The sequence below is a fragment of the Cygnus olor genome, chromosome 30 (genome assembly GCF_009769625.2).
Source record: "Cygnus olor isolate bCygOlo1 chromosome 30, bCygOlo1.pri.v2, whole genome shotgun sequence".
Classification (NCBI taxonomy): Eukaryota; Metazoa; Chordata; class Aves; order Anseriformes; family Anatidae; genus Cygnus; species Cygnus olor.
The window spans coordinates 283,992-298,592 of NC_054087.1; the positions used below are offsets into that span (position 1 = coordinate 283,992).

The following is a 14,601-nucleotide window of genomic DNA, read 5'->3' on the forward strand; positions in this document are numbered from 1 at the left end:
ATTTCCTCAACACTTCAAGTCTGCCCTTCGAGTCTGGTTGGAATTTTGACTGTATCCAGGATGGTTTGGGGGGAAAATTTCCCGGCAAGAAAGGCAAGATTCATTTTCAAAGCTGCAACGCTGACGAGCTCAGCTCCAGCACTGCCATTCGCTCCCTCTCCTTTACAGCCCAGACACAGGCTGGATTTCCTAAGTGAAACTGCTGCTGCCCGTTCTCCTACGGCCGTGCCGCGAAAACCACCTCGATTAAATCAAACGCTTGTGCAAACACTTCCCCATTATCCTCACGAGTATGAAGCCGGGTTATTTTCACCGCTACCCCACGGTTGGGAAAGTCGTTTTTCTCTAAAGCCCGATTAAGATCCGCTTTAATTTAAACCTAAGACAAGCCGGCGAGATAAGGAGTGAAAGGCTGATTGTGTTTCTTATCGAGGCAGTTCCAGTGAAAGGCTGTGTGTGTGCTCGCGCCGTTTCGCTCCCAGTACTCGAGGTGAAGCCAACGGTGATCCCTTATTAGGGACCGGGGCCACAGCAGGAGGCAGGGACCAGGCGTGGGTGCAGCTGTGAGCTGAGCCAGGCTGCTCCCATCGCAGCAGGGTCCTCTCCATCCCTGCCCGCGCCCACACCGCCCCCAGTCTTGTTTTCTCATCGAGTTTCCCGGAACAAGTGTCACCTGCGTTAGATTTTAATCTCGATGCCACGCTTCCAGCCAAGGTTGTGATCCCTGAGTTGTTTCACATCATTCCGACTGTTTTGTACATGCCCACGCTGCCAAAGCAACAGAAAAAGAGCTGGTTTTGTCCCTGGGCACGCCCCTCGATGGGGCACGTTACCACCTGAACTGCCTCGCCATGGGAGAAGCACTTGCAGAAAAAAATGCCACGTTTTGGGCAAGCGAGACCTGAAAATGGGCTCAGCTCCCCTGCTTTTACTTGTTTAGAAGCCAGGCAGCTCCGCAAGAGCTCAGCTGGTCACTCCAGGCTCCTTCTGGAGGCTCCGAGGAGAAGAGGAGCTTCCAGGAGGGGATCCAGCTGAGCCTCGGGGCTTTGCAGGGAGTGATGCTGAGCCGGTAAGCAGAGGAGCCAACGAAGCAGCTTCGGGAACTCGTTGTATTTTTTCTTCCTTTTTTATGTACGAAGGAAAGGAGGCGACATTCTCCGTGTCCTGGGTGCGCGGCGCCGAGCAGGAACCCACCACCCAAGGTCCACGGCTTCCTTCTGCGCCCCTGCAGTCCGTAAACATTAGCTGCACGCAAATCGATGCAGGTTTCTGTGACTTATTTAAAACCATTTAGCAAGGCAAATGCCCAGTGACATTAAATCCCCTGCTCGAACGCCGAGCTGACTTTAAGCACGGAACTCCAATGCCTCGCCTTGCAAAGCAGCTATTAAGCACACCAGAGGACCTGTGACACCTTTGAACAGGAGATGTTTTTCCACCGAGCGCAGACAACAACCGGATTCCCTCTCCCTGCAGCCCACACCTGAGCGCATGAGATGCTCGCACACGAGGAGCAACCTTCTTCAGCCCCAAGGCTTCCAAGACTTTCAGGTCAGGCTCGTCCTCACTGTTCATTTAAGGACCTGCTGGTGCTTAAAACTCGCTCGGCATTTCCCTGAGCTCCTTTGTTCGTCCCTCCTTCTTCCTTTTGTGCAGGTGGAGCGCTGCTGGGCGGCATTTCTCCGTCCTGAACCTCCCGTGCCTCTGTTCAGTGCACACTTCGGGCGCTGCAGATGTTGTTTCGCTGCTTCCATCTGCTGGCAGAAATGCCAAATTCTCTTCTGTGCTCCCACACACGGGACCAGCAAGGCTGGAAGGGGAAGGAATTGCTTCCCTTGCTGCGCTGCAAGCACAAAGTGCTCCGGAGCACACAGTCGAGGAAAAGGAGAGCTTTCAGACGGCTTGCAGCACGACAGAGGCGTGCAAGAGTGCTTGTCACTTCGCTCCCCCTACAACAAGCTGCAGTGCTTCAAGGCGCTGAGTCACTGCACTTAATGTGTGTTTACAAACTAATTACTGCTCGCCATGAACCAGAAAGTCCGGTGCGTCGTTACCGCCGGCAGCTAATGCTAAAACGCTGCTTACATACAATTTCTAAACTCTTTCGGGTCAGGAATAACAACTTCCCAGATCTTTATGCCTGTCTAGCTTTCCACTTAACGCTTAGGAAGGTTGATTTGAAGTCCAGTTGAGCCAAGTTAAAAACAATCAATCAATTCAGAAGCACCTGGGTTATGAAAAAGCCCTCAACATTTGGAAAACCCCCTAGCACTCCATCTGCGTTCACCAGGAACAGATGAAAGAAAAAAAACCCTAACGAGGAAGCAGGTAACAGGCTAATTAACGTCTTTGTGATCAGGGATTCTTACTGCTATGCAAATCCCCGGTGCCACTGGCCTGTCCTCGCTTGGACAAACATCAACCAGGACAAAGGCAGTGCCCGGGGCTGTGACTGCAGGCAGAGGGATTTGTTTTGGCCACCTCGGCTGGTTAATGCGCAATTCCCAGCTTCACGCTCGAGTGGCACAACCACGAGGGAGCTCGAGCTCCTGTTACCACCGAAATTCCTAGAAAATCAGCTTCCAACCAGAAAGTGGGAACAGAGAGATTTGGACAGGGTTAATTCAACGGCTGATGCAAGGACAGGTGAATAACTCGAGTGGGCAGAACCAGGGCTATCTGTTAAGCAACGCCCGGCGCTCCTGGCTGATGGTAACTCACCAACCCGTGCCCAGACTTGCATCCTCAGCCTGGTTTCCAAACCTCAGCAGTGCTCCAGAAACCTCGCTCGCCTGCTTGGCTCCTTCCCACCCAAAATGAGTTCTCTGCACAGGGAGCAAGCGAAGGGAAAGCTGCTAGCCCGGCTGCCTGGGCTTTGGCACCCACCCCTATCGCGACAGGGAGCTCCAAGAGCCATAAACACCGGCCAGGAGTCCTCTTGAAATGCACTTTCGGGGGATCTTTATGCACGGCCACACAAGGAGGGTGAAAAGACACGTTATTAGCCCCGAGGGAATGCAAGGAGCTGAAGTAACCGGCTCCAACCTGCGGAACATAAAAATCAGCTTTACAAAGCAGCCACGGGGACATCTTCCCTGTCTGCCACCAACACGCGGTCGTGGCGTTGCATTCAAAAAGCAAGATTTTCACCTTTGTGTTGGGAAAAGAGTTTCCCGAGTGGCTCCGGGCACGGATGGGCTCCTGAGCCTGCCTGCGGGGCTGACTCAGGTGACTAAAATCCCAGTTGCAAAGAGCTTAATGCGTCCTTTATTGCCTCCACAGGTTATCACCTGGCAGTGTCGGCTGCTGAGGACTTTCCCCATAGGACGGGGTGAGAGAAAGAAAAGTCTCAAGTTTCCGCGCAGCTCTTTACAGCTCTGCAGCCTGCGACAACAGTGACCAGAATTTCAGATCAGATCCAGCTGGTTCCTTCTGCTGCTGGTTAGAAAACACTTTAGGACACCACTTGAAGTGGCTGTGAAGTACTTCACTGGACCAAAACAAGAGAACGAGTGGCCAGAGGGCGAGCATCGTGTTTTTCAGCCGTCTGTCAACCACAGAATCCAGAGGGGGAAAAAAAACCACACCACCAACAGATGCTGAATGCTACGCATTTCACATCAAAAGCGCGCTGAGACACACATTTAACTCAGTGTACGTTTATCTCAAATTCAACCAGCCCAGAGCTGATTTTACAGAAGCATCACAAGGAAACATCGACCCTAAACTTGATGAAACCTCTCAGGGGTCAACCAATTCCCAGGGATTTCTAGGGATTTCATGATTTCCTGGCGGCCGCCATGCCATGAAGATGAGAGAAAAGGCTGCTCCAGTGCGAAGTGTGAAACGTTTGGGAACATCCCCATTAAAATCTAGATGCTAGCCTTGGGCACCGGACACAGGAGTTTACACAGAGCCAGGAACAATCTGGAAGCATTCTTCTCCTATTACTTCCTCTAGAAACTACTCTGTAATCATTACAGACCCAACCCAAAGCTATTAATATCCAGTTTCTACTTTTTTTTTTCCTCCCTGAACCTCATGTCCTTCAAGTTTTTCCCAGCTCTGGCGTTTTCTGATGTAAATCAGATCCCTGCTTTCTGAAGGTTAAAAGCAAGCCATGCTGGTTTTTTTTTCCTCCTTTCATACAGCGAGACCCCAACGCCTTGTCATTCAAATAGTCCCTCCGCTCCATTCAGCTCGAGTTCAGCTTTTCTTGTGCAGGGATGGCAAGAACTGTAAACAGCAAAAATCTCCGCAGGGCTTTTTCTGATGACGCTGTGTTATCTTGCTAAGAAAGAAGCTGGTGCTTTGTGCCCATCCGTGCTGAAGCTGCTGCTGAATCCTTCCAGCAAGCCCCACGGTGATGATGAGCACGTGAACAAAGCCTCTTCCCAGCAGCTTTAGCCCTGGTGTCCTTGCACGCTTCTCGTCCCGTCCAGCCCGGACCTTGTGTGCTGTGAACAAGCCCCGCTGAGCCCATCCTGCATCCCCTCCTTCCACTACCGGCACGCGTTTCCACGCGGCTTTTGGGAGGTTACCGCACGTGAAGGCCTCCTGCCGCTCAGTTTGGGCCGGGTTTGACGCGCTAAAGTTATCCAGGATGGACCAAGAGACAGACGGCATGAATTTTTAGGAAACGACAGCTGCACCCACAGCCCTCAGAAAGCAAAAACGGGGGAGAAATCAGCATTTAAGTGAAAGACCTGCCTGAAAACAGAGAGACAGGGAATCCCCAAGTGTTTCTCAGTGAAAGCTGCCGAAATGCTTGGGTTAAACGCGCAAAGCAGGAGCGGCCGAGGGCTCTCGGTGAAGAACCACTGCTAAGAGAAGCTTTTGCACGGCTCCCGAAAAGAGCTCGGTCTCGCTCAGACCCGCGGGAGCGACGTGCTTCTGAACTGAAGTGAAACAAGGGAACCCAGATGTTGTGGTGTTTTTTTGGAATACCAGTTTTTGCATCAAGCAAAAACGTCGCTCAACGTACGCGGCTTCTTTTTCAGCTACACCATTCATTACAAAGGTTGCAGGAGCAAGTGGAGTATAAAACTTCACTGTAAGGATGATCAAGAAGGTAACTACAACGACTGCACCAGGAAGGGGGTACGATCCCTATTTTCTCTACAGGTTTCTCGAGGAGGAAAGAGACGTTTCAGAGCCTTACTTTTTTTTCCCCACTCCTTTACCAAAAAGATAAGAGGACAAGAAAAAGATGCTACGAAACAAAATAGTTTAAGGAGGCAAATACAAATCGGGCTGAGTCAGCCCGCTCCTATCGCTTCCACAGCGAGATTTGCTTACCGTGCTGGCATTTCTTTATGTTTTTTGTTATTTTATGTTATTTCTTTATGTTATTTGGAAATGATGCACCACTTGTGCCAGAGCAATTAGGAAAGGAAGACGCAGGCATTCCCTGAGAACTGAAGGTGGCCACGCGACGCGGGTCTTACCTGCAGTTTCCGTGCCATCGCCACCACCTCGTGATCGGCGGGGTTGTACTTGTAGCAGTTGGAAAACATCAATCGCACGTCGGCTGCAAATTCCTGAGCATCTCTGTATTCCCGGTTCTCCAGTTTAGACTAGAAAGGAGGGGAGAAAAAAGAACTTTCAGCTATTAAGGGTGTAAATGCAATAATCCAATTGAGTGAACAAACACAGCACCGTGGCACCCGTGGAGGCTTTGGAAGCCCAAGTGTCTCCCTGCACTGGAACAAATAAGGAAGAATCGCACCAGGTTGACAAAAAAAAATGGAGCAGACCATGGGCATCTTTAAGGATAACTCAGGGTGTGTTCAAGAGGGGGCAACGTGCTCTTCAGGCCCCCTTCAGATGACAACGAATGCTGGTGCTGGATGTATCAGAGAAGCAGCACTCGCAGCCAGGATCGCCCACTGAACCCTGGCTCTGTCTGACCTACAGGCACTGAACCTCCACGCACACCCCCAAGGCCATTTCTTAGCAAAAACCAGCTCTGCTCAGATGGATTCCCTGGGAGGAAGAGCTGGTTGTGCTCAAGAGTCAGCTGAAAAAGGAGCTTTGTTTGAGGCTAAGACACTGGGGACAGGATTCAATCGCCATGCCCGCTTTTGGGGTTCCCAAGCTCGCCATCTAGCCTCCCTATCCTGGAAGAAAGCTGACCTCTGCAGAGTGGGATGCCGACACCTGACCTAAGAGGAGCCAGATCTGCTCTAATGCCTCTGGCAGAGGCTTGAGACGATGGTGCCGCATCCAGCCGGGAGCGCTGGGCGACGCCAGCTGAGCGCGGAGGCTTCCCGAGCCCCGTGCAGATCTCACGCCCTCTCTGGGAAAGAGGGGCTGAACTTGAAAACAAGCAAACGGAGAAAGCCGAGCAGCTGTCTCGGTGATGTCTGCCAAGGGTGAGCTCAGACAGGCGCACGGCGATACCACCAGCGCTCTGTTTGCAGCATTGGGGGGTTCTGCAAGGCAGCCCTGCAGCCTGCTGTCGATCAGAGGGCAAGCAGCCTGAGCTACAAAGCTTCACGGCTGGAAACGAGCCTCTGTGTATTACCGAACAGGACGTGAGCGCCAAGGTACGAAGCCAAGGAGCATGAAGATCTTGATTTATCAACACTTGCCTGCACCATCTGCTGATTGACTCGGTTTTTGTCCGCTGGAGACGAGGAGAGCACAGTCCCGAGGGCTCGCTCGCTGCTCTGCCGCGCTTGCCAAGAGGGAAGCCGAAGCTGACGGCGCGCTTGCAGAGGGGAAACATCTGGCCACCAGCGCCGGGAGCCAGCATCAGCAATTCATTTCACGCAGCCAGGTGGCAATTACTCCGGGCAGCACGGTATGTGCCTATCAGCCCGGACCGTGCTTGCATTACTGAGCCAAAGCAAAGAATTTCATAACGCATTCCCAAGCTCTGGCTCAGAAAGATCCCAAACGCGAGGCTGAAAACGGTTTTTGCCACTGCAACTCCTTTGACGGAACAGAGGGGAAGAGAAACGTGCTCCTAAGTCACCCTTCAGCAAAACGGTTTGAGTGCAGCGGCGAAGGAGGAGCTGAAATCCCCGCACAGACCTGGCGTAACCTCAGTAAGGAGAAGGCTGCGGGAAGGAAGAATTCCCTCCTCTCGTTGTAAAATGCAAGCCCAAATAGGGTGAAGCAGGATTCAGCCCTAACCTTTTCTGCTTACAGGTGAGTTCATCACAGAGCTGAGAAGTAAAAGACTTGTAAATAACGAATTAATGCTTCAAGTGGAAACGTGGATTACTCTGAAGTCACATTTCTAAAATCCGCGACGCCAGCCTATCGGCAGCAGAACCTACCTCTGCTTAACAGAAGGCTGATTCACACAACTTCAGGAACACAGGCTCTTATTTTAAGAGAATAGAACATGTTTTGTTTAAAATCCAATTCCCTTATTAGTGTAATTTATGCTCTCTGAGGCCATCTCCTGGGCTAAGAACAGAAAGCGTAGATTTAGACAGTAATGGAAATTTTCTATAAAAAAAACAAAACGGGCAAGCATTTCCTAAGAGCCCTTCTGGAAGGATGATGGGTTGTTTGTTTTTTTTCCCAAATGTCATGATAACAGCAACAGGCAATAAGAGGGACCGAATGTACGAGAAACCTAGGGCCAAGAAAAGCCTGGCAGACATCTGAAGGTGCTGGGTGCGCACGCGCCGGGAGGAGTCGTCGTCTCCTGCGTGATCCACGCCCCGCCAAGCCCCCGACCTCCCCACACCTCCCGTGAAGCTGAGCTTACTTTGATCGTGCTCAGATCCATGGGATGTTTAATGATATCACAATAGTCGTGCAGTCCCAGTGCTTCCACATCCACAGGTTTGTAGAAGGGCCAGGCGTAGGCAGCGTGCTTCTTGGCAAACATCTCTTTGATGATGCCGCTGCAGTATTTTAACTGCTCGGACACTTTGCTACTCTTCTCTACCATGTGCTGCTGGGAATCTGGGACGTCCTTCTTCGGGGGCTTCACCGGTCGGCTGCTTTCCCTCCGCGGCCCCAGCTTGGTGGACTTGGGTTCAGCAGGCAGCGATGATGATTCATGAATTGGGTCTATGGTCGTCGGTGTTGTGGTGTCTGCTTTCCTCTTCACTCCTTTTTTCGTCTACAAGCAAGAAAGAAATCAGGATTACCAAGGGCCGTACGCTGTCTTCGACCGAGTTGTGCTCCTCGTAGAGCGACTCGGGCTCAAGCTGCAGCACGGAGGCAGCGCTATGGGGTGGAAGTTGGAAGGCCTCCCCTAAATACTCGAGATACTGTCTGCCTGCACCGAGCTCTGCAGAAAACCATGCGGATTAGCTCTGTCGTACCAAGAAAGGTCAAGAGCGTGAGTCACTTCAGTATGCTGAGATTTCGTCCTGAGTCACGTACGGCTTAAATAAGGAAGGTTTCCAGAGGATGAATTCCACGCGAGGCTGGGTGGAATTCGTGCTGGCTAACTTGTGTCTAAGAGGGGACCCCACAGGCTCCTTTTCTACTCAATAGAGAGGAGGAAGCCTTTTCCAAACAGGAGTCTTTTGACCAAACTGCGGTCGTCTGCCTTAAAATGAAACTCCAGCGGTGGAGACCTGGCACGGACACCAGCGCTGCAGCTCTTCCTACCCAGCTGAGGCACCGAACCACCCCGATCCCGAGCCACGACCGAGGGAACCACTCACCTTCACGGGCTGAGCGGGTGTGGGGATGACGGGAGGGTGAGGCTGGATGGGTTGGGGGGCCGGGGCCGGCGGAGCGGGGGCCTGGGGGGCAGGCGGAGGCGGCGCAGGAGGCTGAGGAGGCACCATCGTCATTACTGGCATCTGGACGATAAGGTCGGGGGTGACAGAAGGGAAGGAATGAGTTGTCTGCGCGGACTGGAGGTTCTGCTGCGGAGCCTGCGTCTGCGCCGGGGACGCCGCCTGGGTCGCATTCTGTACCGTCGATGATCCTGGCTTGGATGTCACTGCCGAAAGAAAAGAAAGGAAAAGCGTTGCTTCTCTCTTCCAACTCAATCGCTTTAACGGGAAAACAATGTTTCATAACGAGCGCTCTCGCCACTTAAATAGTATTGCTCGTTAGATAATTAATACTTTGCAGATCCTGTTCTTGAGCAACCAGTCAGGGACAAACAGTCGTCACGTTTTCCTTAATGAGAAGTATTTGTACAGCTTGCTAGGCGAAATGGTGAAGAAACTCAGGACCTAACTGTACCAAAACCACTTCAGCAAAGGACCAAGGACCAGGCCAAAGGCGTACTCTCTTCCCCTTCTCCTTACAGAAGATTTTGGGGAGGCAGGGTACGGAGCTGAGTGTTGTCATCTTCCCCTGCCTACCCTTTTGTCCTAGGCAATGGTTCTTGACTCTAATTTTGGAGCCAAACCATGCTCTGTTATCGAGAGCAGGAATCTCTTACTGGTTGGTGGCTCAACTCCTCCAAACCCCTTCTGTCCTGGGGAAATCTCTCCCGACAGCTAGCGAGCAAACTCATCGCTAGATCACATCAAACACGGAGCAACCGCAGAGGTTCGAACACCAGACAGGAGAGCAGGAAACTTCAGCGCTGGCCCTGGCTCCGGGGAAGACCAGAGCTGCTGCCTCTTTGCGGGGCAAAGCTCCCAGCAAGTTTCCAAACTCTCCAGTGGAAGGCGTTGCGAAACGCCCTCCGAGCTGCAATGCTTGGCCGGGACGCAGCGCGAGACGGAGGCATCAGCAAAGCCAGATCCAGCCCCAAGTCCCCAGTCCCGCAGGAGGATTGGTAGCAGCGGCTCATTATTACAGGAGCACCTCCTGCCAGGTATCAAACGGCCCTCTGAGAGGCCTTGAATTTGTATGCCCAAGGGAAAGCCGGGCTCTTGAGCTGTACCCGTCCAGAAGGACTGGGTTTTGGCTGCTCTTTCACCAGGGAGAATCTCCCGCGAGGGATACGTCAGCGGGTGCTCACCGTATCGTGCCTTTCAGACCACCCAGCAGACCTTCCGAGGCTGTCCCCAAAATGCATTTGTTAAGAGAAGAGCTGCAGCCAGACCTGCTCCCGGGAGCTGCAGCGGCTGCGATCCCACCGGAGAAACGTTGCGTGGTAACAGGCGAGCTGCTGAGCTTACATCCGCAAAAAAGAAACTGCAGCCTGCTGGCAGTATAAACCTGGGAGCTTTCAGCTCCTAGCAGAGCGATGACCACGCTCCTGTGCTTTGCCAGGAGCAGGAATGAGCTTTGGGAAGTGACAGCGCATCCTCCAGCGCATGTGCTACTCACAGACATGATCGAGAGCAGCTGGGCAGCGGTATGTCCAGGTAGAGCGGACACGATTCGCCTCCTGCCTTGCAGAAGTTCCTAACACAAACGGGTTATTTCACAAAAACCCTGGCAGGCATCGTTTTTCCAGCGCGTTTTGAGCCCACCGCTCCCCGAGCCGAAGCAGAGCTCGTACAGCGAGAGGCGAAGGCTCTGGTGTGAGCTGAGCTCACCGAGCATTCGTCCTCAGCAAGCGGCATCGCTTCGGCTCCCTACCAAACCGCGGGCCGAGGCGACGCAGCGGGCGTGCTTGTGAATGCTAACCCTCACGGCATCACGAGTACAAGAAAGGGCTGCTGAGAAAGGTCACGGTCAACAAACTTCCTGAGCGAGGAGGGTTTCTCCTTGCACACACAGTCAGAATGCGATAACAGGGTAGAGAGGAATGGGGGAGAGTGCCAAAAAAAAAACAAACAAAAAAAAAAAACAAAAACACAGCAATAAAAAAATCTCAAATGCAAGCGATCGTGTTCGGGTCACACGTCTCGTGCAGGAAAAATTCCATCAGTCAGCTTCCAAATCTGCTCCCCGTGGCCAAGGAGCTGCTAGCAGTGAAGACGTGTTAGTGGCAAGCAGAGGAAAACTGCAAAGGGAAGGAAAAACGCATAAGGCCCCGATGATTAAAGCAGTTCCAGATGTTAGAACTTGTGACTTTTTTTTTTCTTTCGGTGTTGTAGACAAAAAAGACACCTAAGGTAAGTCCCTCCGGTACGGAAAGACGACAACCAACAAGCAGAAAAGGCTCAAGGGACTTAGTAAGTACTGCTGCTGATGGCACAGAAGCACCTTCTCTTCCAGCAGCTCCCAAGGAGGGGGTTCGACAGCAACCCCCGAGGTCAGACTTTGGCTTCTACTCGCCCCCGCGCCCTCTGAGGGCTGCCCACGGAGCTCCCTGGGCCGCCACTGCTGCTTTTCGCTCGAAACCTCAGAAAACAGCCCGTTCGATCGCAACACCATCGGTCTGACGGCGAGGCTGAGGAAGGATCGGGACGGCCGCGAGGTTCACAGCACAAAGCATTCCGCAAGGGTTACGGGGTGCTCGTGCAAGCTCACGGACAGTAAATAAATCGGGGCAAAGCAGCTGAGCAGCTTTTTGGTGCCACTGCAAGCTCGCCAGTGGCGTGCTCCTGCGCGTGACACTTTGATAAAGCAATCGCCTCGGTATCGCACAGCGGTTTTGGTCAGAGAAATGAGGATGGCACAAGGTCGACATGACACACGTTAACTCAAGAGCTGGATCTCCAAACCAAAGTGAACAGGCTTTCTGATGGGGTGCCGCTGAGATCGGTCATGGCCGGGACGCTCTCAGCCCCGTTATGAATGATCTGGCGCCTTCGCAGACCGAGGTGCGCGGCGCGGCCCCGCAGGACGGACGTCTCGCTCTGCCAGCTCCGCGTCGGGAAGAGACTATGGGGCATGGGGGGTAATCGGTTGAAGCTGAGCTCTTGGGGTGATGTTATGGCCAAAAATGAGCTAACGAAATCCTTGAGGTGTAAACAGGGGAATCGGAAGGCTATTTTACCTCTGCATTTGGCACAGTATTCTAGTAGCAGTCACATCTATGTCCAGTTATGGTGTCCACAGTTATTTATGTGAAAAACTGGAGAGGGTTCACAGAAGAGCTGTAAAGGAGGACTAAGAGATTGGAAACATTCCTTATAGCGGAAGAAGCCGGTTATTAGGGAGAACACAGATTTGAAAACACGGGAGTCTTCAATATAACAAAGTTATTTAAAGAGGAGACAGCGGTTCAGGGATTAGAGCAGAGACATATTACGAAAAATACGTAACGTGGCAACTAGCTAGCGAACTCCTTCTCAAAAGTGCCAGTAGAGATTTTTTTTTCCACTCTATTTTAGATGTTCTTCTACAAGACAGACTTCTAAACGAGGCGGTGTTGGTACTACTCTTTCACGTTACGTAGCAGGCAGAGGACTGGACTGGATGAGCACAATGGTACCTTTTGGTCCCATAATTTACTAATCCAGGAAAAAAGCTTCAAAAACCAGAAAAACCTAAATCATTAAGTCTTAAGATGTACACAGACAAAACCACGGAATGTAATTTTATCGATTTGTAACTTTTAAATGGCTTTCAACATGCTGCAGTTCAACTTTGTGCAGGGCCTCAAGCGTTTGGGCTGGAATTTCACCCCGGCCAAAGCCCGGCTAAAGGTCGGAAAATGGGAGTAGCCCCAAAAAAAGGCCTCAGCTGGGATTTTAGGGGAGCAGAGGCAGGTCTGCACAAAGTGAATTCCACTTCAGGGACCAGCGCATGTGGCAACGCGTCCTTGCAAAGGACGCCGAGTTATTTTAGTGCCAACACACACGGTATGTCCACAATCACCGCAAAATTAAGGAACGAGCTAAGAAAACTGCGACTCGAAGGAGTCTGCGTGTGTGCAAGGAGGACGTCAGCGCATCAGGATGCTTGCAGCTGGTTTCTGCTGCTGCCCACGTGAGGATTCCCATCGCTGCAAAGCCTTCGTTTCCCAGAGTCATCGTTCCTTAGCTGCAGCTTCTCAACATCATTCTCAGCTCTGCGGTCACCGATTCTTTTCGGACAGAACGCGGCATTTTTTTTACAACACTGAGTACATCCGGACGTACACGGAAAGCAGTGTACGACTCCGAGATCTGATCCGGCAGCGTGCGTGCTGCTCGTTTACTTTTAACAGCTGTCATTTACCCTAGAGGCACTGCGAGTGGTATTTCGTAATCCCCCTCAGCTTCCTGCCCGTACAACTGAAATACTTTGACTCTCGTTCTCAGCTTTTCACCTTGCTGGGCAGGCGGGGAACAACAACCTTTCACTGGTCCCAGCCACGCACGTGCCTCAGCAGTGCTCTGATCACTGCCAAGTCTGTCCCCAGCACTCTTCCGCCCCCCAAAAAGGAAAGAAGCCACGGGCGAGGGAGTCTCAAGACACTGCAAAGCCCTTCCTTTTCACCAACAAGAGTCTCACGCACACATGCAAGAGCCTTGGGTGGCCACGCTCCTTCCCCCCCAGCTCGAGATCCTTCTCGAGGCCCCTGCTCCACGGAGCGAGGCACCCTGCGAGCACCAACGACCACAGCCAGCCCGTGGAGCGCTGGTGGGCTTTAGCCCCTCAATTAAACGCCCCGATTTAAGCGGGATGAGCCAGGTCTGTATGCGGGGACTCGTGGTCACGACACGCGGCGTGGCAGTGAGCGTGGCTTGACGGCAAACGCGATGCAACGGCAGGGCGAGCAGCGTACCTGCTTCCTTCCGCGCGCGTCCTCTTCCTTTTGTCTGGGCTATAACGATTTCAGTTTCCTCCTGGGTCATTTCGGAGATTTTCTGCAGGAAAAGCTTTTCTAGAGCTTCTGCCATTAAGACTATGTCATCTCCTGGCTGGATGAATAACAGATACAATAAATTAGACAAGGCACACATCTACAGAGAGAGGACTGCTAGAATCTAAACAAATCAGCGTTGCTTTGAAGATTTTGCTCGTGCTTTTCTCCATTTAACATTAATTGTAACCGCAAATTAAAAAAAAGAGAAACATTTCAGAACAGCTTTTGTGAGGCAAAGGAGAGATGTGAAACCCAGGCCGCATGCTGTAATTCTTATCATTTCCCAGCTGAATAATTCGTGGAGCTTTCCCTTAGAGCATCTCTACCTTTCTTTGCACTATTTCCATTGCGATACAGCCCAACAGTGAAGGGGATACTGCCCCGAGTCTCAACAGACAGAAGAGTCCTTGCCCTGAAGCATTTTAAAGCAGGGGGTGGGCAGGGAGCTAACACAGAGCACAACCAGATACACTTCGGAGTGAGCCGACCTCACCTGCCTGCAGCACTGGCTGCTTCCTGAACGGAGGGAGGAGGGCCAGCGGAGGGGAGGAGTGGGAAAAACAAGCACTGGATCTTGGTCTGAAGTCTTTTTGCCTTGTTTTGCTGACAGCGAGAAAAAGAGGCAGCGAGGGAAGGGCACGCGACAAGAGAACAAGAGCCTGGATTGATGAGAAGATGATGAACGAACCGCTGCTGGTGTCAAGACAGGGTGATAAGAAGACAAGACGGCCCCAGCCCCGTGGATCAGCACAAGGACGGTTAAAACCGCGCTTGCCGATGGGTCAGATTGGCCGGGGAGACCAACGGAGAACCGGGAGGACCGGGGATATCAGGGAGAAAGCAGGGAAAACGTGCAAGTGTGTGGCAGCAAAGAATAAGGAAGTGTGTGTGAATAATCTGAAGCCCCATTCAAGTTGCATCATGCTGGCTCAAAGTGGAAAAGGCAAAGGCCAAGGGCATGATTGTGAAGGACCAAAACAAGACCAAAAAAAAAAAACGTTAAACCCAAAGAAAGTCAAACATGCCCAGTA

The 14,601-nt window shown here is 52.1% G+C and overlaps 1 protein-coding gene across 9 annotated transcripts in view; it reads right to left on the reverse strand.

The window, feature by feature from the left end:
- BRD4 (bromodomain containing 4) overlaps positions 1–14,601 on the reverse strand; it is a 63,092-nt gene that overhangs the window by 20,163 nt on the left and 28,328 nt on the right. For all 9 annotated transcript variants that reach the window (XM_040542517.1, XM_040542525.1, XM_040542524.1 and 6 more), the window contains exons 6-9: positions 13,490–13,625; positions 8,640–8,923; positions 7,727–8,086; positions 5,448–5,576 (exon numbers count right to left, since the gene is read on the reverse strand). In XM_040542517.1, coding sequence (XP_040398451.1) covers positions 5,448–5,576; positions 7,727–8,086; positions 8,640–8,923; positions 13,490–13,625 — 909 coding nt within the window. The remainder of the gene's footprint in view (positions 1–5,447; positions 5,577–7,726; positions 8,087–8,639; positions 8,924–13,489; positions 13,626–14,601) is intronic.